Source organism: Vulpes vulpes, chromosome 8 (assembly GCF_048418805.1).
Source record: "Vulpes vulpes isolate BD-2025 chromosome 8, VulVul3, whole genome shotgun sequence".
NCBI lineage: Eukaryota > Metazoa > Chordata > Mammalia > Carnivora > Canidae > Vulpes > Vulpes vulpes.
Genome location: NC_132787.1, coordinates 48,761,111 through 48,782,882, shown reverse-complemented (window position 1 = coordinate 48,782,882; position 21,772 = coordinate 48,761,111). Strand labels below are relative to the sequence as shown.

The following is a 21,772-nucleotide window of genomic DNA, read 5'->3' as shown; positions in this document are numbered from 1 at the left end:
TTCCCCTGTTTTATAGGCATTGCTCTAATGTGGCTGATATATGCCCTTGGATATATACGTATCTTTATGTGCTGTTCGGGTATGTATTCCTTATTTTTAATTTTTATGGGTTGTACTGTGATATAGACCTTATATGAGTCAGGTTTGCAGAAGTAACAAACAACTAAAGTCTTGGTGGCTTATGACATTTATTTCTTGCTCACATTACATGATAGTGATGGTGGGTTGGAGGTTGAAGTTCTCCACCTCCATATTCTCACTTTAGAATCCAGGTTACAAGATTAAAAAAAAAAAAAAAAGATCAGAGCTTTCTGATGGACATGCTATTCTCTTGAAAAGAAAATAGCAAAAGAATTGGAAGACATTGTAATGCTTCTTAAAACTTCAGTTTAGCCTTGGCATTTGCCCCCACCAGTCATATCTAATCCTAACCATGGGATGAGGAAGTATACCTGTTGGGAACAATGGCATTGCAAGTTTCATCCAATAGGTGGGATGTATAGTCCTGTGAAGAACAATAATACAACTAATCTTAGACCTCTTTGGTTTTTATTTTTTCCCATACTATTATGTTAAAAATATCTATTCTTGTTGCTGTGTAGATATGTGTAGTTCAGTGCTTCTAAGCATTGCACTGTATTCCATAATGAATATTTGTCATATTTTACTTATCTGTTATCTCAATGATAGACCTCAAAGTACCTTGAACTCATGCTATCACAATGACTGCCTTCCCAAACATCTTCATACCTGACCTTTAAGTGTGCATATTTATCTAAGATTGATGGGTTTCAGGATGCTTAATTTTCACTATAGCTATGTACTGTAACTTCCACAGCTTATGCTTTTGAAGCGGTGAATGAGAATTCCCATTTTCTCTTGTTCTTGACAATAGGTGATATTTTTCAACTTTTTGATATTATCTTATAAAGTTGCATTTCATTTTAGTGTTGTGGGTTTTTTTTGTTTTGTTTTTGTTTTTTTGTTTTTTGTTTTTTAGTAGACTCCACATGCAGCATGGAGCCCAACACAGGGCTTGAACTCACGACCCTGAGATCAAGACCTAAGCTGAGACCAAGAGTCAGATGCTCAACCTACAAAGCTACCCAGGTGCCCCTCATTGTAGTTTTAATGTGTGTATATTTTATCAGCAAATTTGTACATAATTAGTCTGTGAACTGCGCATTTGTCCATTTTTCTATTAGGCTTTTTGTGTATTTTAATATCTCCATGACAATTTTATTTATTTATTTATTTATTTATTTATTTATTTATTTATTTATTTTAAAGATTTTATTTATTCATGAGAGAGACAGAGAGAGAGAGAGAGAGAGAGAGGCAGAGACACAGGCAGAGGGAGAAACAGGCTCCCTGCAGGGAGCCCGACATGGGACTTGATCCCGCGTCTCCATCCCGGGTCTCCAGGATCACACCCTGGGCTGGAGGCAGATGCCAAACCGCTGAGCCACCCGGGCTGCCCCTCCATGACAATTTTAGATGTTGCATTTATCTCCTCTGAGTGTAACTGTCTGTTAATTTTATCTATTGTGTTCTTAATTGAACAGAAATCCTTAATTTTGATGTAGCTGACTACATGGTCATGGTTTTTGTTTTTTGGGTTTTTTTTTTTGAGATTTTATATTTGAGTTTATTCTTCATTTAACTTTTAAAACACTACTATAGTTGAATATTAAAACAAAAACAATAGCAAGTAGTGAGCTATGATTATAGTCATACATTCATTCACTACTGCATATAAAATGCCAGCAGCAGTGTTATTCACTGGTCCCATTAAGAGATCTGACACTGAACACCACCCCTAGGATGATGTTCATCATTCTCATATCCTTCCCCATTGTAATGGCAGCATCTTTCCTGATTGGGATCAGAGTCCACCAGTTCTACCTGGTCCATTTCATCAGTCTCTTCTACTTCCTTCCTCTCAGGTAGGAGTTTTTCCAGCAAAGAAAGTTTATCAGGAGAGAGAAAGCCATTCTCGGGGAAGTTTACCTTAAATTCGATGATTAGGCGACCCTTCTCATATGGTCTACGATAAATTGGCATGCCTTCATTTAGCACACACTTGATATCCCCATGCTTGACAATCTGATCTGGATGAGAGGTGATGACAATGGTTCAGTTGTCAAGAGTAGATACTGGCTTTTGAAAGCCACACAGGGCTTCAACCAGCTGTATATCCATATACATGAAAAGATCTTCTCCTTGTCGAGTAAAAACAGCATGGTCCTTCTGATCTAAAACGATGATGAGGGATCCCTGGGTGGCGCAGCGGTTTGGCGCCTGCCTTTGGCCCAGGGCGCGATCCTGGAGACCGAGGATCGAATCCCACGTCTGGCTCCCAGTGCATGGAGCCTGCTTCTCCCTCTGCCTGTGTCTCTGCCTCTCTCTCTCTCACTGTGTGCCTATCATAAATAAATAAAAATTAAAAAAAAAATAAAACGATGATGATATCTCCTGGTTCCAGTCCTGGTTCTTGGTCTTCCTCACCATTAAGTCTGAACTTAATCCATTTTTACCTCGTGGCTTTATACTTCTTAGGTTTTACTTGAGAAGTCTTCATTATCCAAGGATCACAAAAATATTTTCTTACATTTTCTTCAGATAGCATTATAGTTTAATGTTATACTTCAGTTTTAATTCCATTTAGATTGGATTTTATACATGGTTCAAGGTCTTTTATTTTTGTCCATATCATGAATCATACTGTGTCTGTCCCTTAGCCAGGTATTCCTGGTCTGTAAGTAAACTCTATGTTTTTAAAAACTTTTTTTCAAAGCTAAGCTCTTTGTCCTTCCTTAACCACTAAACTTCATGAAAACACAGTCTGCACTCTCCATTAAGGAGAATTCCATACTTAATTGTTGTAACTTCTGTTTATTTCTCAATGTGCCATAATCTGGTTTTGGTACCCAAAAGTATATTTGGAATTGTTCTCAGTATCATCACAAAACACCTCTAATTGCTGGGTTTTATGGCCTATTTTCACAATTTGCCTTGATTGACCTTTCCACAGTTTATTATAAGTTGAAGCCAGCCTCATACTTCTTCAAAAGCTCCTCCTCCTTTGCCTTGAGAGCCTTTGAGACCTTGTTTCCACTTGGTCTCGCTCTCTCTCCATCTCCCCCCCTTTTACCTGTCTTCTTTTGTACAACATAATTATTTTTTATATCTTCCATGTTATTGCATTTATTGATACATCATTCTTTTTAATTGCTGAGAAGTATTTCATTTTATGGATATACTACCGTTTATCCATTTATTTATTGATAGATATTTGGATAATTTATAATTTTTGGTCACTATACAAAATTCCTATTTTTTTTTTTTTTACAATCTCTGTATAGGCATCTACTTTCATTTCTTTTGTGTTAATATGTTGGGAGTGGGATGACTGAATAGTATGATAGGCAGGTGTATGTTTAACTCCTAAGGAAACTACCAAACTATTTTCCAAAGTAGTTGTACTATTTATGGTCCCACCAGAAGTTCCAGTTGCCTTATATCCTTATCAACACTTACTATGCAGAGTCCCTTTAACTTTAGCCATTCTAATAGGTGTGTAGTGTTATCTCATTGTGGTTTTCATTTGCATCTTCCTAATGACTACTGATGTTGAGCATTTTTTCATTTACTTATTTGCGTCTTGTATATCTTCTTTTTTGAAGTTTCTAGTCAAATATTTTCCACACTTTTTATTGGGTTGCTTGTTTTCTTACTTTTGGGTTTTGAGAATTCTTTGTATATTTTGGGTATAAGCCCTTTGTTAGACATGTGACTTGAAAATCCATTTTCTAGTCAATGACTTATATTTCCATACTCTCTCTCTCTCTCTTTTAAAGATTTTATTTATTTATGAGAGACACACAGAGAGAAAGAGGCAGAGATACAGGCAGAGGGAGAAGCAGGCTCCATGCAGGGAGCCCAATGTGGACTCAATCCTTGGTCTCCAGGATCACGCCCTGGGCTGAAGGCGGCACTAAACCGCTGAGCCACCAGGGCTGCCCTATGTTCCTTTATTAAACTGTAAATCCTACTAGGCCTAAGTCCATGTCTTCTTGTTCAGCATTGTATTCCAAGCCACTTACATTAGTGCTCAATAAACAAATTAATAAATTTTTACAGAAGAAAAGTTCCTCCTTACAGGCTTTTGCTTCCAAAAGTCTCGATAAAAAAGATAATATAACTTGTATCCATGGATTCTAAATACTGACTAGTAAGAATGACAAGAGAAAATTAAAGAAATATCAGAATAGGATCACATTCATGATTAAATAATTGAAAAAAAAATTTTAACCATGCTATCAACTAAGTCAATTATCACTCACCATCATATTTTGCTAAACCATTGAGCCACCTGGGCTGCCCTCTTTCCATTCTCTTAAGAGTCTTTTTTTTTTTTTAATTTTTATTTATTTATGATAGTCACAGAGAGAGAGAGAGAGGCAGAGACACAGGCAGAGGGAGAAGCAGGCTCCATGCACCGGGAGCCCGACGTGGGATTCGATCCCGGGTCTCCAGGATCGCGCCCTGGGCCAAAGACAAGCGCCAAACCGCTGCGCCACCCAGGGATCCCTTAAGAGTCTTTTAAAGAGCAGAAGCTTTTTCATTTTGATAAAGTTCAATTTATCAGTTTGTTCTGTATGGATAGTGCTTTTGGCATCATATAAGAAATCTTAGCCTAACCAAAGGTCACAAAGACATTGTCTTATGTTTTCTTCTAGATGTTTTGTAGTTTTAGGTTTGACATTTAGGTGTTCAATATGTATCTTGAGCTCATTTTTGTATATGATGTGAAGTATGGGTCAAAGTTTGGTTTTTGCATACAGATATCCAATTTTCCAGCACCATTTGTTGAAAAGACTATCTTGGCTTCACTGAATTTCTTTTACACATTTGTAAAAAAAAAAAAATCACTTGACTGCATATTTGAGGATCTATTTTTTAGACTGTCTTCTGTTCCACTGATCTGTTTATTTTCATGCCAGTACCATACTGTCTTAATTACTGTGGCTTTATAAGAAGTCTCTAAATCAGGTAGTGACATTTTCCACTTTTGCTCTTATTATTCAAAGTTGTTTTGACTATGTAAACTCTTCACATTAAAAAAAAAGTTAGAATGATCTACTTCTACAAAAAAGGCTATTGAGATTTTGATTGGGATTGCATTGTGAATCTGTCGAGCATTTTGGGGAGAATTAACACTTTAGCAATATTGTCTTCTGATTGATGAACACAGTATATCTCTCCATTTATTAGGTCTTCTTCAGATTCTCTCAGCAATGTTTTGTAGTTCTCAGAGTACAAATCTTGCACATGTTTTGTTGAATTTATCCTTAAATATTTTAACATTTTGATGCTATTTTAAGTGGTATTGCTTATTAATTTCTATTTCCATTGCTAGTATAAAGAATATCTTCTGTTCTGTAACCATGCTAAACTCACTTATTAGTTCTAGTATCATTTTCTTTTTTTTAAAAAATATAATCCATTAGTGGTGCCTGTCTGGCTCAGTTGGTAGAACATGTGATTCCTGGTCTTGGGGATGTAAGTTTGGGCCCCATATTGGGTGTACAGATTACTTAAAATTGAAAAAAAGAATGAAAAGAATAGAATCTATTAGATTTTATACTTAGAACATTAGGTTTACAAATACAGGATGTTTTACAATTCCCTTTCCAATCTGGATATCTTTTGTTCCTTTTTCTTGTTTTATTGTACTGGCTAGTATCTCCAATTTAATGTTCATAGAACATGGGTATTACTACCTTATTCCTAATTTAGGGGAAAGCATTTACTCTTTCACAGTTAAATTTTATGTAAGCTGTAGATTTCTCCCTGATGTCCACTATCAGGTTGAGGAAGTTCCTTCTATTCTTGGTTTATTTTTTTTATTTATTTTTAATTTATTTATGATAGTCACAGAGAGAGAGAGAGAGAGAGGCAGAGACACAGGCAGAGGGAGAAGCAGGCTCCATGCACCCGGAGCCCGACGTGGGATTCGATCCCAGGTCTCCAGGATCGCGCCCTGGGCCAAAGGCAGGTGCCAAACCACTGCGCCACCCAGGGATTCCGTATTCCTGGTTTAATGAGTGTTTTTGTTGTTGTTGTTGTTTGTTTGTTTGTTTGTTTTACCTGAAATGGAAGTTGGATTTTGTCAAAATGCTTTTCCTGAATCTTTTTTTTTTTACTCAAAAATTCTGAATTTATTATTTTTTTTTCAAAACAAACACTGGGACATGATTATGAGAACCGAATGACATTAGACATTGTATTCTATGGATAATTACCATAGCCACATTCCAAAATATTCTTTTCCTTGAGAGTGAACTTCATGAAAGTTACTCTTCCAGAAAACATAGTATGGTAATATAGGCCTCATGAGCCTTTGAAATTTTTAAGTAATCTTCAGTGATGTTGATGAGAAATTCTTTCATTGTGGAATTAATTCTCCAGTCTCCAGAATTTTATCACCTGGAAATATGGAAATGATCATATAGTTTTCCTTTTGAATTGTTAATATGGTACATTACGTTGATTGGTTTTCTGTTTTTTTTTTTTTTTAAAGATTTTATTTATTTATTCATGAGAGACACACAGAGAGAGGCAGAGACATAGGCAGAGGGAGAAGCAGGCTCCCTGGGGGGAGCCTGATGGGGGACTCGATCCCAGGACTCTGAGATCACAACCTGAGCCAAAGGCAGACATTCAACCACTGAGCCACTCAGATGCCCCTACATTGATTGGCTGTCAAATGTTAAAGCAATTTTGCATTCCTGAGATAACTCCAATTGGTCATTATGTATTTTTATATATTATTAGATTTGGTTTCTTATTTTTTTTTTAAAGATTTTTGCATCTTTGTTCATGAGGGATATTGGTTTATAGCTTTCTTTTCTTGTCATGTTCCTTCTTGGTCTTATCGAATAGTTGGGTAGTGTTTCAACCTCTTCAATAGTCTGGAAGGGTTTTTGTAGAATTCATTTTATTTTTCTTTAAATGTTTGTAAGATTCACCAATAAAACCATATAGGCTTAATAGTTTCCTTGGTGGGAAGTCAATTTCTTTGGTTTGCCATCTGAGTGTTTTCTCTTTTATTTCTGATCATTCTGGCTCTTATCAATTGTATTGATCTTAAAGAGCCAGCTTTGGGTTTCTTTTTTTTAAGATTTTATTTATTTATTCATGGGAGACACACAGAGAGAGGCAGAGACACAGGCAGAGGGAGAAGCAGGCTCCCTGTGGGGAACCTGATACAGGACTTGATCCCAGGACCCTGGGGTCATGACCTGAGCCAACAGCAGATGCTCAACCACTGAGCCTTCCAGGTGCTCTACCAGCTTTGGGTTTCATTGATATTTCTCTGTTGTTTTTATTTTCCATTTCACTAATTTCTGCTGTGATTTTTATACATTCCTTTCTTGTGCTTACTTTTTCTATTTTCTTTTTATTAAAAAATTATTTATTTATTTTAGAGAGAGTGTGTGGGAGTGCACAAGTTGGTGGTGGTGGGCAGAGGGATATGGGGAGACAAATCCTCAAACAGACTCCTTGCTGAGCATGGAGCCTGCCAAAGGGCTCAATCCCAGGACATTGATCATGACCTGAGCCAAAGGTAGACACAACCAAATGAGTCACCCAGGTGACCCCCACAATGAATTTTTAAAGACATTTAAAGAATAAGAAAAATAATCTTTTATATTTACCCACATAGGTACTATTTTTCGTGTTTTTCATTCCTTTGTATAGATACAGAATTTTTTTTTTTTTGCCTTAAGCACTCTTTATTATTTCTTATACTACAAGTCTGACAGTGTTGAACTCTTTTGGCTTGTGTATGTCCAAGAAGTCTTTATTTTGCCTTCACTTTTGAAAGGTATTGTCACTAGGGATAGAATTCTAGGTTGACAGCTTTTTCCTCAGTACTCCAGAGCTGTTGGTCCACTGTCTTTAGGCTTACATTGTTACTATTGAGAAGTCTACTGTTATTTTTATTCATGTTCATCTACATATAATATGGGTTTTCTTTTTTTTTCAAAGATTTTATTTATTTATTCATGAGAGACACAGAGAGAGGCAGAGACACAGGCAGAGGGATGGGTTTTCTTTTCTACAGTTATTTTGAAGTTTTTCTCTTTATCACTAGTTTTAAAAAGTTTGATCATGATGTTCCTTGGTGAGCTTTCCTTTATGTTTCTTGTGCTGAAGGCACATTGACATTTTTCTATCTGTGGGCTCATCATTTTCATCAAATTTGGAAAAATTTGTCCATTATTTTTTCAAATATTTTCTTTCAGGCACTCTAATTCAACTCATATTAGGTCACTTGAATTTGTCTTAAAGTTCACTGGTATTTTATTATTGTTGAGAATCTTTTTATGTTCTATGTTTCACTGTGGATGGTTTTTATTGCTGTTTTTCAAGTTTAACAGTCATTTATTTTATAATGTATAATCTGTTGTTAATACCATGGTTTTCATCTCTAGAAGTTTTACTTGGACTTTTTCTATGTCTTTCTTATCTTTAACAAACTCATTCTTTCTTTTATCTCCTTCAGCATATGGAATGCAGTTGACATAGCTGTTTTAATATCATTGTCTAATAATGCTACCATTGCGTCATTTTGGGTTAATTTTCAGTGGATTGATTTGTCTCCTAATCACGTGCCATATTTTTCTGCTTCTTTGCACGCCTAGCAATTTTTTACTGATGTTAGATATTCTGAATTTTAACTTTTGAGGTGCACATATTTTTGTTTTCCTATACAAATCCTTAAGCTTTGTTCTGGGATACAGTTTTTTGGAAATAGTTTGATCCTTTTGAGTTTTGCTTTAGTATAGTGCTATTGAGTCAAGCACTTGAGTCTTCTCTTTTAAACTTTTTTTTTTTTTTTAGGTGGGAGAAGAGCAGCACTTACTCCAGGGTTAATTTTGGCTCACCATAGAAACAAAAACCTTTTGGGTACTCTATCCAGTGTTCTGTGAATTATGAGATTTGTCATTCTGGCTGCTGAGAACAGAAAACTACTAGTCCCACAAGAGCTCTGAGTAATATTCCATCTAATCCTTTTGGGTGGTTTTCTCGAATGCATATGTTGATTAGTATTCAGTTGAGGATTCTGGGGAGGGGCACTCTGAAGATCTCTAGAGATTTCTCTTATTGCAGCTCTCTTGTCTCCAATACTCTTCCTTCCCAACTCACAGCTTTATCTCAACTTAGGGAGATTGCCAGGCCATGACTCCATTACCCCTCACTGCTGGGACAATCATAGGACCCACTTGGTTGATTTCCCATTTCAGTCCTTTTATTTATTTATTTATTTATTTATTTTTGCCTAAAGTCCAATGTCTTGAAAATTATTAAATATATTTTGCTCAGTGCTTAGTTGTTTTAGGGGGGAGAATAAAACCACTCCCTGTTTTTCCATCTTGGTCAGAAGTAGAACTCTATAATTAAAAAAAAAAATCCAAACATGTCTTTTGACTCCCTACTTATTGATTACATCTTCATATTCACGGTGTATTTATAATTGTGTACATTGCATTATTGAATATTTTCCTGACAGAGAAATTTTGTTTTGACTAGACATTGATGAGAAATTAATTGCCCGTTATGATTTTACATATCCAATAACTAGATAAATTTTTTAGAGACCAGCTTCTGACTCCATTCATTTCAAACCTTGTTGCCCTCCATTTCTCACTTGACTTCTAGTGCTAGGTGCTATAGGATATATCAATAGCAATAGAACTGTTGGCACTTTTCCTTCATATCATGCAAAGTGAGGCAGCATAATGAAGAATGGGAGCATTCCTACACCAGGATGGCTGGCAAAAACTCAAGTATACATGGAAATGACTGCAAATCACATAAGCATATTCTACTCAAAAGTAGTCCCCTTTAGCTGAATTCCAAAAATGATTGTGGCCACCATTCCAAGGTTACCCAACATGGGGAAAAGTATTATGTAGGAGAAGTCAGAATGAAGAGAGACAGCAGTCATAACTGATTGCAGTTAAGATATCTTACTTTTGCAAATCTTATAAAAACATATGGCCATGTGAACACATTCCTTGGCCTCTTTAGGGTTGGGAAGGGGTCATGTCAGCCATGGTTCTTGAAGCTTAAACTTCATTAGCTTCATGGTATAACTGTTTCTGCTCATGATGCCTCCTCAGTTCAGGATCCCAGTGGTTCTCCCAGCAAGAGTCCAGAGTCTTTCCCTGGGCAGACTATCCCCTTTCCTGTTCTTTCCTTCTCCAGATCCGCACTCCCACCCCGGGCTTTTCACCATGCCCGCGGGCAACTCCGTGCATTACAGAGGTCGTCATTTCTTGGAATGTCCTTCATCCCTTTCTTCATCTGGGAGCATCTCTGCCTACTTGAAGGCCGGGACATGTGTCACCGCCTCTGTGTGACCACTGCTGACTCCACCGGGAATTAATTGTGTTGCCACAGCCTCCTCCTGTTTTTATGATAGAATCACGGCTCACTGTTCCCGGGGCTGCACCAGACGACCCTCCACGGCTGGCGGAGGGCTTGCGCGTGCGCTCTCGAGTGTGAGGTCCTGCCTTTGCTCACTTAGCCCCCCCCCCCATCCTGCGAGGAGGCTCCCCTTGTTCTCATCCCTTTCGCTAGTTCCGGCTTCCACCCGCGCCGCGGGCGGCGGCTGCGCCTCCCCATTCCGGAGGCGGCTGAGCGCAGGACCGAGGGACGGAGGGACAGAGGGACGCAGCCCCGCTCGCGCCCGCAGCCCGCACTCGGGTCCGGGTCCCTCCCGGACCGTCGCCGCGACCCAAGCGCCAGGGGGCGCCAGCGCCTCGGCTTTCCGGCCCAGCCCCGCGCGGGAGCCCCCGCGTCCCTTCCCCACGTGCCGCCCGGGGGTCGCCCCCGTCACCCCCGCCCCGCCGGGTCCCCGCGGTGGGCCGGGCCCCGCTCCGCGTGGTCGCGCCGGATGCGCGCAAAGCCCTCCGAGGGAGGGTCCGGGGCTTCACCGTCGGGTGCTGACCCGGGGCCAGCGGAGGCTCCTCGACCCGCCCGAGCAGCCCCCCGGCCCCCGACGGCGGCACGGCCCCTGTTGGGAGCCTCTGTCGCTCCCCCCGGGGTCCTGCGCCCGCGCGGCGCGCACGACCCGTCAGCACAGACCGGCTGCGCTGTCCTCCCTTCGGTCTACTTAAAGCCGGTGCCCCCGGCCCGCAGATTCCCCCGCCTCGCCCGCTCGGGGGCACCTGCTGCGCCCCTCCCTGCGCGGCCCGGGAGGTCACATCTGCGACCCTCGTTCTCCGGCAGAGTGTCGAGTCCAGCCCTTGGCGCGAGGCTCGGCCCGCAGCGGCCTCCTAATAGACACGGGAATAGACGGCCCCATGCCCGGCGCGCGCGTCCCAGACGGCTCCGGGCCTGCGGCCGGCAGCAGCTGCACACAGCGGCCCGAAATAGGCGCTTGAGGATTTCACAGGCTGACACGTCCGCTTTGTCCCACCTCCCCCGTGTTTGCACCCCGCTGGGACGCAGCCTCCCGGAAGGCGGAAGGCGGGGAGGAGGAATGTGGGCGCGCGGCGGGGCGAAGGCGGGGCGGGCTCAGTGGTGTTGGGGCGGGGGACGCCCGAGCGGGGAGCAGCGCTTTCCCGCGGCGGGAAGGAGGCCCGCACGGAGACAGGGAGGGAGCGAGCCGGGGGGAGATGCCCAGATCCGAGGAGAGCAGAGGGACGTGAGCCCCGAATGGGAGCTTGGCGTGTGGCCCCGGGGCGGACTCGCCGGGGCGGGAGAAGGAAAACCCTGGGGATGAAGAGGGGCCTTTCGCGGCGAACCGCCCCGCCCCCCGCAGGACACCCTGGAAGGCTTCGCCTTGGGTCGGGTGGAAGTCCCAGTCCCTGGGGCAGCGGGAGTGGGCAGTGCAGGGAGGGAGGCGGCACGGCTTTGAGGCTGCAGAGAGCCCTTCCCGGGGGGGCGGGGCTGGGGGCGGCGCGGCGGGGAGGGCGCGGGCGGGGCCGGGGGCGGCGCGGCGGGGGGGGCGCGGGCGGGGCCGGGGGCGGCGCGGCGGGGAGGGCGCGGGCGGGGCCGGGGGCGGCGCGGCGGGGGGGGCGCGGGCGGGGCCGGGGGCGGCGCGGCGGGGGGGGCGCGGGCGGGGCCGGGGGCGGCGCGGCGGGGGGGGCGCGGGCGGGGCCGGGGGCGGCGCGGCGGGGGGGGCGCGGGCGGCGCTGGGGGCGGCGCGGCGGGGGGGGCGCGGGCGGCGCTGGGGGCGGCGCGGCGGGGGGGGCGCGGGCGGCGCTGGGGGCGGCGCGGCGGGGGGGGCGCGGGCGGGGCCGGGGGCGGCGCGGCGGGGAGGGCGCGGGCGGGGCCGGGGGCGGCGCGGCGGGGAGGGCGCGGGCGGCGCCGGGGGCCGCGTGGCGGCTCAGGCCTCCGGGCGCGGGGCGGCCGTGCCCGCGGCGCGCGAGGCCCGTCGGCCGGGGGAGCGAGGCCAGCCTCGGCCGACTTCCAGCCCCGAGCCGCGCAGCGGGAAGCGGCCTGGACTAGCAGCGCTGCCGTCTCCCGCCGCCTCACCTGGCTGGGAACGCGCTTCGCGGGCGGGAGGACGGGCCTTGCGCGGCAGCGTAGGGCGGGTGCGGCGGGCAGCCCCAGCCAGGGCCGGAGGATCGGCTTGGACGGCGGGGCGGCCCGGCGACCGGGACGCGGGCCCAGACCTCGGAGGGCGGGGGGTCCGCGGAGGAGGCGCCGACCCCCGGGTGCGCCGCGCCACCCACGACACCCGCTGACGTGAGCACCCGCGGACCTCCGGGCCGCGTCCGCGGACCTGCAGCGGGGCCCGCCAGCCCTGGCCTCCGAGGGCTGGGCGCGTGCAGCAACTCGTCCTTCTGCGGCGCCTCACCCGAAGCCTCGAGCCTTCGGCGTCCGGTTCGCGCCGCGCCGGGACCGACAAGCTCCCACGCCGGCCGCCCGCGTCCGTCAGCGTGACTGTTCCCGGCGGCCGTGGCGGAGCGAGGAGCGGGCCGGAGGCCTGCGGTGCCGCCGGATCCCAGCGGTGCCACCGAATCGGCGCCGCCGCGGCCGCACTCGGCCCGGCTCCGTCGCGGCGCGCGCCAGTCACCGCTGGGTTCGGGCGTTGGCGGCGGCGTTAGTGAAGCCACGCAGGTTCCCTGGCACCAAACCACGTAGGAAGGGCGCCTGCTCCCCTTGGGGGGCCTCGGTCAGGACCCAAGGAGCGGAGGAGAGTCCGAGATGGAGCCCGGGAAGTGAGGGGCTTAGCAAGGGGTAGCCTCGGCATCCACAGGAAGGGACGGGGGGGGGGGGGGGGGGGGGCGGGGGTGGAAGGGAGGGAAGGCCGAGCTGGCCGCAGCCCCACGGGGCTTTTGAAGCAGGTAATGACCTGCTTGATCAAGAGTCCTCTTGATCTGGGACAGGAGGCCAGGTCTTTTTTTTTTTTTTTTAAGATTTTATTTATTCATTCATTCATTCATTTATGAGAGAGTGAGGAATGTGGTGGTGGGGGGACGTGAGGGGCAAGAGAGGGAGAAGCAGCCTCCCCACTGAGCAGGGAGCCCACTATGGGGTTGTGTCCTGGGACCCTGAAGCAGACGCTGCCCTGCAGGTGCCCCCCTGAGCAGGGGACCCGGCCCACCACACATGGGCTCCATCCCAGGACCCTGATATCATGACCTGAGTCGAAGGCAGACGCTTACCTGACACATCCCTCCAGGCGCCCCTAAATCCTTCATCTCTGAAGGGACTTGAGTATCTCACGTCAGTCTGCTGTACTCTTGTCAAATTAAGTAGGTGCCGGAGTCCCGAGGGAGAAGGCCAATCTTGTTGCCACGCCTCCCAGTAATTTCTCCAAGGTCACCATTCACGGTGGCATCAGGAGAGAGCCCTGTGCTCGCTGGCCTAATGGCAGCACCAACATTCACACTATCGGGACAAGAGAAGCTGTGTTCACAGGCCTCTGAGCAGTAAGTCACTCGCAGGTGTCCCAGGATGATTCATGTGACTCCTTTCGAAGCTTGATCTTCATTTCTCTCTTGCTGGTGGAGATTGTGGGGGTAGCAGGGAACATTTATGAGGAATGTAGGGATCCCTGGGTGGCGCAGCGGTTTAGCGCCTGCCTTTGGCCCAGGGCACGATCCTGGAGACCCGGGATCGAATCCTACGTCGGGTTCCCGGTGCATGGAGCCTGCTTCTCCCTCTGTCTGTGTCTCTGCCTCTCTCCCTCTCTCTCTGTGTGACTATCATAAATAAAGAAAAATTAAAAAAAAAAAAAAAAGGAATGTAGCATTTTTGCCAGAAGGTCCTTTCCCTATTTGCCTTTCCCGAGGTCTTCCTACAAGTTCCTGGGGAATACGTTGCAGAGGGCTGGGCCCTGCGAGCTCCTTCCACCAGCTCAGAGCCCTGCAGGAAGCGCAGCACACCGTGTCTGGTCGGTCTCCCTGAAACCGCATGCCGCTCCTGGGGACTCATGTGCCCCTGCCCACGTCCTAGGATTAAGGAAGCCAACGGACACATAGTGCAAACACAGGGAGATACCTTCTACCAGGTCGAGACTGCTTTGGAAAGAGGAGGAGACATTCGCCCCTTTTCTAGTTAACAGGCTCCTGCCCACAAAGAACTCTGTTGCTGCCATAGTGCTCTTGCCAGGATCACCTTCACTAACCGCACGTGGCATCTAAACCCCAATTCCGTTGGTTAGTTGCCTCTGTTAAGATTTTGTGGGTCAATGTTCTGCTCCTCCCAACTAGAATGTGGGCATCTTGAGGGCAAGGAACAGTTACACTGGTTTTCCATAATTCCTACCTTGGTTTCTGGCTCATCTTAAACTTAGGAAACATCTGGCTGCTTGAGGGGAATCACAAGAAAGATATTACTGACTTTTTTTTGAGGGGGGGGCACAGGGGAGGAACGGTGGGAGGGGTGAGAACCTCAAGCAGGCTCCACGCCCAGGGCAGGACCCTACATGGGGCTTGATCTCGAGATCCGGAGATCGGAGATGGTGACTCAAAGCCAAAATCAAGATTCAGGCAATGGCTGAGCTGCCCCAGCATACCTGTTTTTGTCCAACTTCTGTGATCCAGTGAAGGTCTCCTGGCACTGGCTGGGTCTGAAAATTCACTCCTGGGGGTGGGGTTTTTTAGGATGAGTGGAAGGAGCAGTGTGGTGTCCTGCAGGGTTCACACCTGGTCTATCCTAAGAATCAGCCTGGGTATTTACTAAAGCCCCACCTGGGGCTACGGAGTCAGAATCCCCGGGGTAGGGCCTGGGCACGGCTACCTGCTGCCTCAGGAGAAGCCAGGAAACACAGGTAGTGGAAAACAGGAAGCACTGGGGGCTTCAGTCCAGGTGGCACTTACTAAGGGCCCTTGTGTGAACCTCTGGGCCCCAAGGGCCTCAAGTACACAGGGTGCTTGGACCCAAGTAGGTGCTCTTGGCTCTATCATTGACAGTCTGGCCAACCAGATTCAAGAGTTTAAACTATCTTCTGAGGTCAGAGGCAAAGGACAAGTTCTTGTGAAAGAGCAGGGAAGGTTATGAGGCACCATTTCTCAAAATGCGAGCCGCAGAGCACCTGAGCAGCCAGCCCCAAGGCCCAATCCTCAGGAGTCTTATTTTAGAAGCTTCCAGGTTACACGAAATTTGAGAACCACTACCTCGGTCTCCTTTCCCCTCCTCTGCTTTTACCAATGAACTGGCCATTGACAGCTGGCAGATGGGTGATCTCCAGAGTTTTCTCAACCTGTTTTACAGCGATTAGGTGTAAGTAACTCCTTTGGAACACTGCTCACTGGCTACTTTGGCCTTAGGATTCTGAGAATAGATACTACTTTGAAGCCAGCGTTTCAAGACATTTGAGGTTCTGTTTAAAGGACCAAGCATCAGAAGAGCACTTTATAAATTAATGACAAGGTGGCCTTGCTACTTCTGGGGAAGACAGGCAGAGCGGGAGGACCCAGGCTCACCCGTCCCATGGATATGCCTCGGCAACACCCACGTCAGTAGAAATAACTCAGAAAATGAACCAAAGCCTAGAAGAATGTTCTCCACAGCTGGGTGTAGAGAAGAGGCCACATCCAAGAGTGTTGGAGGGCGGAGACGCTGTCTGTGGGAGGGAGGAAGGGAGGCTCTGGGCACAGAGGGCAGAGGGGAGGCCCCACGCCAGGCTCAAGGGACCCTGAGAAAACGAGGCACTGCCCAGCGGCTGGTACAGGAACACAGACACGCCCAGTGTTAGCTGAAACACTCATTCATTGGCTTGAAGGATGGCAACTCACCACATGTGACTATCCCCGCTGTCACAGGAGCTTCAGGGGCTTCTGCCGCTTGCAGCCTGCCCTGGCTAACGGTGCAGCCCGGGAGCACTGGATGAGGAGACACGGGGCACACTGGTCATTTTGTCAAATGCCCGGGCAGGCCAAGAGCAGGCATCCTTACAGTCGGGAGCACGAATCAGGGATGGCTGCAGGGTTTCTGGATCCTCTGAAGCCCTCGACCACATTATGCCTCTTGGTATGCCCATTTTTCTGGGGACAGAGTCTAGCTTTTCTTAAATTCTCAGGTCTGGAACCCCCAAGGGTTTAAGGATTGCAGGCTGGATTACTGCCAAGGCTTCCTCTAGCTCTAAGGTTCTAAAGAAAACCAATATCCCAGCTCCTTGTGGAGCCTAACATGGATGGGTTACTGACCTCACTTGGTTTTTGGAAGCCACAGGCGACTGCTCCCTCTACACCACCTGCTCCTTCCCTGACAAAACAGACCCAGTTGTGCAACATCCTTCACTTTGTACAAACAAGACTAGATTTTGCCCAGACAGTATGATTTAACTTGTTTTAATGCAGTCTGCTATAAAAATGGATGAAGACTTCTGCATGGTACATTTGGCTTCACAATGAGAATGCCTGGTTAGTGCCTGTGGTCTGTGCTGCACATCCACTAGCATCTGCTGACTAGCAATCTAGCTTCCACAACATGGGTTAAGACCCAAGCTGTGGATTGTGGAACTTTTACTTAGCACACACACGATCTACAGCAAACTTAAAATACTAATCTATAATACCTAGCTGGATTATTGGATTCATTGCAATATTGTGCTTATTTATCTTAGAAGATAGGCAACTAGCAAAAATACACATTTCTTTTGCATTTCCCCACCCCCATATTACACTGTAAAAGAAATACATTATTCAGTGCACTTCCTAAGAAATAAACTTACTTATAGAATCTCTCTCTATATAGATCTATGCCAAAACAAAGGAAGAGCACAATGCAACTTTTAAGATTACCATTTAAAGCAAGAGAGGTAATAACACTCTGAGACTGTAGCCCCCATCCTGTTTACAAAGTTTAGTTATTTTATCACTTCACTAGGCCATGCGAGGGAATGAGGTTTAATGCATGATTGCCTTGGGAAGTTTATAAGATGCCCCATTCATCACTTGGTAGACACCCTGGGGCATTAGTAGTATTTTAATTTTTGATGTATCGGCCTTAATCAAACTGTAAGCCCTGGAGACACCAAATTGTGATTTATACATTGATTTCTATCACTGGCCTGTCTCCCATCAATTCATACTGGATTAAGAGGAAATAGGTTTAAATTACCGCAGGAGGACAGGGCTGCTGAGTAATGCTGGCCAGGGAGAATGTATGTGAGGATACCGGGACCTTGCCATCCCTGAGGACAAAAAGTCCTAGAACCACCTCATCTCAGCTGGGTTGCAAGGTCTTACTTGGAAGATGGGGAGAGTCATTATATCCTGTGGCCTCTGTCAGCTGTACCAGCCTATATGTTGGAAAGAGTGGAGGTGTTTGTCCTTAGAAACTCACAATAATGGAAATGACAGAAGTTTCTAGAATGAAAGAGGTTGCAGCTTGGCAGCTGGTGAGCTAAACCCAGCTGCAGAAGCGTTTAAACAGCAGTTTAAAATTGTTTTTGAATCTATTTTGATACTTCAAAGTGAGGACGTTTCTATGAAAATTTGGATTTCACAAAAACTTGAGCTGGTAACCCTGGTTGGGCACTACTGCATGGCGACAATTAGCTGGAGCTGAACAGGGGGGCTTGGGCACTTCAGTTAGCTACAGCTTCCCCCACCCTAGCTCTTACAGCCCCCGATTGACCGGTTTCACTCATTTACACAGCCAGTTGAGTTCTGTGACGCTGGGGTTGGTTGGACTCTGGCCCTTTATGGCCCTGAAGATCTGACTTTGTTTGGAATTCCACGCCCTTTCTCTGACAGATGGGGTCCCAGCCACGTCTAGTTGCTCCGTTAGGTAATCCTAATGTGCATTTCTACTCACCTTTATGCTATATTGCAAACTCCAAAGGTATAATCACACTAATATTCATGTGTTTAGGTGTGTGTATGTGAAACATGTAAAGGGTTGTGCATCTATACAGATATATGTATACCTCCATTTAGGGAAAAGTTAATTTGGTTCCACAGATACAGACACCAAGTTCTGGCAGCTCGGACAAGAAGTGTGGCAATTTGGTAAAACCTGTATAATTCTGACTTATAATATTACAAAGATAGTGAATTTTAAGTTATTGCTTCGTGAGTACATAATAAAGATCTCATTCTGTTGCAAAATTTTTATACAGAATGAGTAACCATTTCCTATTCAAGTAACAGCAATTGGAATCAGAAGTTCCTTACACAACAGTAGATGCCTGAAGAGATTTTTTGAACGGAGATGTGATTTCCTTCTATTCAAGAATTGATGTGGGAAATGGGGAGTGACTTCATTTCAGAAGTACATGAAAATCAGCACCCCTACTGCTTCCTGCTCAGGAGGGATTCTTGAGGGCTCTAAGAGCTCAGCTTTGTGGTGAGGTCACACCTACCTTTAGGATTCCCGTCCTACTGATGCAGCCTTGTTTCTGAACACAAAGCTTATATTAAAACAGTAAAAGATTAAAAGCAGTGTTGGTTTTTAACATTCAGGATTCATGAAGGATCTCGTTTTCTGCAGTTACATGATCCATTTTGTATTGTTGCTGCAGGACCATATTTGTATTGCAGGCTTATTTCAGGCACTTTTGAAACATGTTCATCTGGAATAAAAATCTGCATGAACCACTTCTGCATAATTCAAAATGAGTGTTGAGTGATTTCTAGTCCCAAAATTAGACAGCAAATCACTGCCTGTCCTCAATTAGCTTTCTCCATCACAAGACAGTGACTGCTGAGCTTGAGACATCTTTGAGGTGCCCTTCTAGCTTTAGTACAAAGGTGTGAGGCATACAAATCCAAATGACTCACTTTCTACTTAAAAAAATACAAAGAAAGGCGAAATACACTAAATGGACTATACAGATGGTTTCAGCTCCTATCAAAATAAATAACATGATCTGACTCAACGGTTGGACTCTGAGCTCTTGGACGAAATCTGGTGGAATGTCAGCCGTGGAGACTCCCGCTAGGGACTAGCTGCTGGTGGGCAGGAGTATCTCCATGTCCTTGCCGTTAGCTACGATGGCAGTAGAAGAGCAGCTGACGGCTAGGTCTTCTGTGGTGGCCACAGAAGAGGCCTGGGAATGAGTTTTGGTCAGTGGAGTGGTAGTGGATGGAGAAGGGGTGAGGCCAGGTTTTTTGGGTGGGATGGGTGGAGGATTTCCTCTCTCAGCTCTGGGGATGGTGGGGGACTTGATCCCTGGGGACAAAGGGCTCAGTGGGCTGGATACTTTCCCTGGAGTAGGGGAATGGCTGGTGTCACCTCTTGGGGTGGCAGTGTTGGCCAGATTTCGATAGTCTGTGCCAAAGGGAGAGCTATTGGGGGAGACGGGCTTGATGGACCCTTGCTGGCTAGTGAATCTGGAGAGCACCTGAGTGACTGTGTTGCGGGCCAGCTGTTTGGCAGCAGAGTTGTCTAGGAGGGTGGGAGACAGGTCCCTGGATGGGGGACTCTGCAGACCACTGGCCTGTTGGTCCTGATCTGCCTGGGACTGAAATTTGTGCCGAGCTGCATGGAACCGCTGGTTGATCCCTACTTGGTAGGAGGACTGGTAGCTGGGGCTGCTGGCTGAGGACCCCAGCAAGCGCTTAGTCAGCACTGGGGAGGAACAAGGAGAGGATGTGAGGGAGGAGGAGGCGGTACTGCTGGGAGACAGAGAGCCCCCACTGGACGGGAGGTGACCGGTTGCTGGGACGGGAGTCTCAATTCCTGCAGGACACCCACCATTCTCCACAGCTTTCTCTTGGGCCAACCCCACAGATCTGTCTCGTGGAGGCACTTGGCTCTCCGCACTGCTACCGATCATCGACTCCTTGGCAGTTTGTGTCTCTGGCTCAAAGTGGCCATTGGTTTTTGCATACGAGTAAGGAGGAGTGGTGGGACCAGGCAGCCCGGTGGCTGTCACCTTGGCTGTGTTGCTCCCATGGGTTCTTTCTGCCTGCGAACTTTCTGTTTGGCAAAACACAGATACCAGCATGGGAGGCTCAGTCAGGGTGCCTTTAGACACGGTTACTGGTTTCCTCACTTGCTCCGTGGGGCCACTATGCTGTTGAGAAGCCTCCAGGTCCTTCATTATCTTCTTCAGACTTTCCATCTCTTCCTTCAGGGTTTTGGTCCGGTTCTCTTCTCGGTTCAGTTTTGCTCTAAGTTGTTCTCTTTCGATGTCGAACTCAGACAGCTGCTTCTCCACCTGGGCTTCGGTCTGCAAGCCTCGTTTCCTCTCAGCTGCCAGCTCTTCCTCTAGTTGGCTCACCCGGCTCTTCTCCTTCTCCAGTTTCAGGCTCAGCTCGCCCGCCTTCTGCCCCTCCTCGGCTGCCTTGCTGGTGGCTTTCTTGCACTCGAGCACCAGCATGGACGACAGCTGCTTGTGGCGGGTGCGCTCCTCTTCCAGCTGGCTGGACAGCTTCTTCTGCTCTTTTTCAAACTTTTTCACTTGGGACTTCTCAAATTCCAACTAGAAAAGAAGGCCACCATACAGCTTGATTAGGATAAGAAAGCAAAGAGATGTGGTGCAAAGCTCCTATCAGGTAGTGCATCCCGGCTAGTGCTTGTCGGGCACATGGATTGCCACCTACGCCACATGCTTAGTTCAAATATGTCTGAAGCATCAGAGCACCTGCCACAGAAATGTACACACTACGGTTCAATCTTTCTCTGATGGTTTAGGAGGCACGTCTAAGTGCTCATATTGTATCCACAGGAATACGGGCCATTGTCTGTGTTTTAGGTCAGAGGGTCAAAGCGACCAGTATGGGTAACAGCAAGCCCTATGCACCAGGTTTCGTGATAAATGCTGATGGAAACAGAGCTATTCACTTATTTAACTCCAGTAGAGTTAATGTGGTGTTCTGTTTCAGGTGTATGATATAGTACTCATCCTGGTAAGTGTACCCTGTAAGAAGACAACACTTCTGAAACTTCAGTAATCCTTCTTTTTGGTCTTTAAAACAAATAGATGCATTTAAATTGTACTTTTTACATAAATGCAGTCTATTTTAATTATCCTCCCCACCCTACTTAAGGCACAGCAACCCTGTGCAAGAGGGAAAGGGTTGACAGAACTCTATTAGTCAGTGTTTTTCAAACTCTGAGACTCATTAATGGACGAGGAAACCAATCTCATGAGCTACGATCAAAGTTTTAAAAAAATGAATGGCTATTGTAAGCAGTAAGGGTGATATATGATTTCACGAGATTTTTGTTTCAGGCATGTGTTTCTTTGTGTGTGTGTGTGTGTGCACAAATGTATATACTGGGTTGTGATGTAAACAGTATTTATTACTGGGATTCCCAAGTCAAAATGCTCAAGAGTTTGAAG

The 21,772-nt window shown here is 46.7% G+C and overlaps 2 protein-coding genes across 7 annotated transcripts in view; one reads left to right on the top strand and one right to left on the bottom strand.

The window, feature by feature from the left end:
- ST7L (suppression of tumorigenicity 7 like) overlaps positions 1 to 21,772 on the top strand; it is a 141,365-nt gene that overhangs the window by 114,034 nt on the left and 5,559 nt on the right. The window contains exon 15 of one of the 2 annotated variants that reach the window (XM_072766495.1): positions 17 to 299. The exons of the other annotated variant lie outside the window; for it this stretch is intronic. Within the exon in view, the coding sequence (XP_072622596.1) occupies positions 17 to 28 (12 nt within the window). The 3' untranslated portion in view covers positions 29 to 299. Of the gene's footprint in view, positions 1 to 16; positions 300 to 21,772 lie in introns of those variants that run through there. 2 annotated transcript variants of the gene reach the window in all.
- Positions 16,811 to 21,772, bottom strand: part of CTTNBP2NL (CTTNBP2 N-terminal like) — a 59,026-nt gene continuing 54,064 nt past the window's right edge. For all 5 annotated transcript variants that reach the window (XM_072766490.1, XM_072766491.1, XM_072766492.1 and 2 more), the window contains one exon: positions 16,811 to 20,908. In XM_072766490.1, the coding sequence (XP_072622591.1) occupies positions 19,427 to 20,908 (1,482 nt within the window). In that variant the 3' untranslated portion in view covers positions 16,811 to 19,426. The remainder of the gene's footprint in view (positions 20,909 to 21,772) is intronic.